Source organism: Myotis davidii, unplaced genomic scaffold, assembly GCF_000327345.1.
Source record: "Myotis davidii unplaced genomic scaffold, ASM32734v1 scaffold235, whole genome shotgun sequence".
Classification (NCBI taxonomy): domain Eukaryota; kingdom Metazoa; phylum Chordata; class Mammalia; order Chiroptera; family Vespertilionidae; genus Myotis; species Myotis davidii.
Window position 1 is genome coordinate 4270055 of NW_006287462.1, and position 3125 is coordinate 4273179.

Here is a 3125-nt window from a genome sequence, read left to right on the forward strand (position 1 = left end):
GGACAACTGAGGCAGGGATGTGAAGCAGAAGGCAGAAAGGAAAGCCGATCTGTTCTGGGGATCATGGAACTGCTGCTCTTTCCGTCTTTCCGTTCTGCTCAGAGCGCACGTGGCCTTTCCAGATGGCTGCCCGTGGCTGGGTCTGTTCAGCTTCCCTCAGCCCCAGACGCAGGCTGAATCTGCCTGCTGCGGGGGTAGGAACTACCCAATCTTTTAAGATGGAATCTCTTCCCCTGAGAGTGTGGTCTGGATGTTCCTGCTAAGGGTGGGATGGCCCTCCCAGAGCAGCCCAGCCTTACCTAACCCTCCTGGGACTCCTGGCATCTCAGCTGCTGGCACTGCCCATCTCCGATTACCAGAGGGGAGGGATCTCAGGACCTGGGGCCCCCCGTGCAGTGCAAACCTGAATGCTCCATCGCTCCATCGCTCCATCGGCTGTGAAGACTGCCCCGGAGCTGTGCCCAGACACTTCCCATTCACGGAGGGAAGTGGAAGACAGCGCTGCCTGACTGGGAATTTATAGAGGCTCAGAAAAAAGATGAACTGGCCCCATTCCTGCATCTCCTTTTGTTGGATTTGCTTTGCTGCCTCCAGACTGAGAGGTAAGAGACTGGTGGGTGGGTACCCACCTCTGCTCATCGGGGGCGACTTCTTTGGTGGGAGGTGGGATGGGCCAGGGCACAGAACCCATGATCTAGCTGTAGAGAAGTGTCGTGTGCTACTTACTGACTAGCCCTGGTCCCGGAGTGCAAGGTAGGAAAAAACTCCTCCTCCAATGCTTGTCCCTAGCTGATGCTGGGTCGCCCCCAATTCCAGTCCTCGGTCTGTTGTTCTTTGCCTTGAGACACACACGGCGCTGGGTGTTGATCAGGTCCCTCTTTTTGAGCAGTCGTAGGAGCAGCAGATGGGAAATACGCTCAGAAGTTATTCAGTGACCTTTTTGAAGATTATTCCAATGCTCTTCGTCCAGTAGAAGACACAGACAAGGTCCTGAATGTTACGCTGCAGATTACGCTTTCCCAGATTAAGGACATGGTGAGTACACAAAGTGGTGCCTCTTTGGCATGTTGCTTAGAAGAAACTAACAGTGCTTTTCAAAGAGATGTTTTAACTGGGAATTTGAGAGGGAAGGAGAACAGACAGCTCTGTGTGCAAGCGGGTGGGAGAGGGGGACGCCCGGGGAAGGAAGAGTTCTACAAAATTAATTTTGCTAATTGTTACCTGTCCCGGCCATTAACAGTAATAGTTTTAGATCATCTAAAGAAAGAGGGTGTTACATATTGCATGACTGCATCTCTATAAAATGTCCAAAATAGGCAAACCCACAGAGGCAGAGCAGAGTATCAGTTGCCAGGGGTGGTGGGAAGGACAGGGGACCAGGGAGTGACTGCTTGATAGTCTTAGGGTTTCTTGTTTGGGTGACATAATGTTCTGGAATTAGATAGTGGTGATGGGTGCACAACACTGGGAATCTTCTGGAAGCCCCAAATAATTAAAATGTAAATCTTTAAGATGGTTAAAATGGTGAGTTTTGTGTTATGTGCATATTATGTTATGTGCATTTTATTCCAATTTAATAAACACAAAGGTGGTGTTTTAAGGTGACATACCTTATTTACTGCTTATATGTGTTTAATTACACAAAGTTATGAATCTTGATTTTTCTTCTGTCCATTGTAAATATTTCCTGACTTTCTCATTCAAATGAATCACCTGATAATTGTTTTTTGGAGAAATTTGGGCAGTGGATTCGTGCAAAGATTTGATGACTTAAGTATTTGTCCACTTAACATTCCAAACACTAAATATAGCAGAAAAAATATGGCCTTGGCAGTCAGTCAAGGGGCTAGCCTGAGAGAGCTCTCACTCACAGAAAAAAGGGCAGTGCTCTTGGAATTCCATGTGAAGAACAAGTGTTCTAGAGATGGAGTGCCAGCTGAGGTGTCCACTGGATAAAATTACATCTGGGTCAATTGTGCAGGATGAAAGGAACCAAATTCTGACTGCCTACTTATGGATCCGCCAAACCTGGCACGATGCCTATCTCACGTGGGATCGAGACCAGTATGACGGCCTGGACTCCATCAGAATCCCCAGCGACCTGGTGTGGAGGCCGGACATTGTCCTGTACAACAAGTAAGTGCAAATCACTGGTTTCTCAGGAATGAACTTGTTGATGTAACAGGATTTAAACATAATGGAGAAGGAATATTTAAAACATGTGTAAGTCACCTGGCCAGTGTAGCTCAGTGGTTGAGCGTCGAGCCCAGAACCAAGAGGCCGTTGGTTCAATTCCCGGTCAGGACATATGCCTGGCTTGGGGGGGCTCCATCCCCTCTGTGGGATGTGCAGGAGGCAGTGGATCAATGATTCTCTCTCATCATTGATGTTTCTATCTCTCTCTCCCTCTCCCTAACTCTCTGAAATCAATTAAGAAAAGATGTTCCATCATTTAAAAACAAAACAAAACAAGTCAAATGTCAATTTCTGTTTCTAGGCTCTAAAATAATGGTCATAAAATCTTAGATGATAAGATGGTAGTTCATAAAAGCTTGGAGCTACCTTCCCCTTTTCAGGTAAGAACTGTAGAGGCTGTATTCGTTTTCCAGGTCTACTGTTACGAAGTACCTCAAACTGGGGGATTCCCAATCAGGTAATGAGTTTGTCTCTGGGGTTTGTGGCTTGCCTTTAGATCTGAAAAATAAACTTACAGAAAGTCAGTTCAGTTCCTGGGAGGCTAGACATGCATGATCAGGGTAAGGTGCCAGCGAGGCTGGTTCCTTCTGATGGTAATGCGGAAGACTCTGTGCCCACCAGACTGGTGCAGCCACTGTGGAGAACAGCATGGAGTTTCCTTAAAACACTAAAAATGGAACTCCCATTTGACCCAGTGATCCCACTTCTAGGAATATATCCCAAGAAACTAGAAACACAAATCAGAAAGGAAATATGCACCCCTATGTTCGTAGCAGCACAATTCACCATAGCTAAGATCTGGAAACAGCCTAAATGCCCATCAGCAGACGAGTGGATTAAAAAACATCTACAGCCGAAACCGGCTTGGCTCAGTGGATAGAGCGTCGGCCTGCGGACTGAAAGGTCCCAGGTTTGATTCCGGTCAAGGG

General features: G+C 47.1%; 1 protein-coding gene across 1 annotated transcript in view; it reads left to right on the top strand.

Moving 5' to 3' along the window:
- The first annotated feature begins 86 nt into the window (after positions 1-86).
- Positions 87-3125, top strand: part of CHRNA9 (cholinergic receptor nicotinic alpha 9 subunit) — a 16705-nt gene continuing 13666 nt past the window's right edge. The window contains exons 1-3 of the mRNA XM_006759309.2: positions 87-602; positions 890-1035; positions 1982-2136. Coding sequence (XP_006759372.1) covers positions 539-602; positions 890-1035; positions 1982-2136 — 365 coding nt within the window. The 5' untranslated portion in view covers positions 87-538. The remainder of the gene's footprint in view (positions 603-889; positions 1036-1981; positions 2137-3125) is intronic.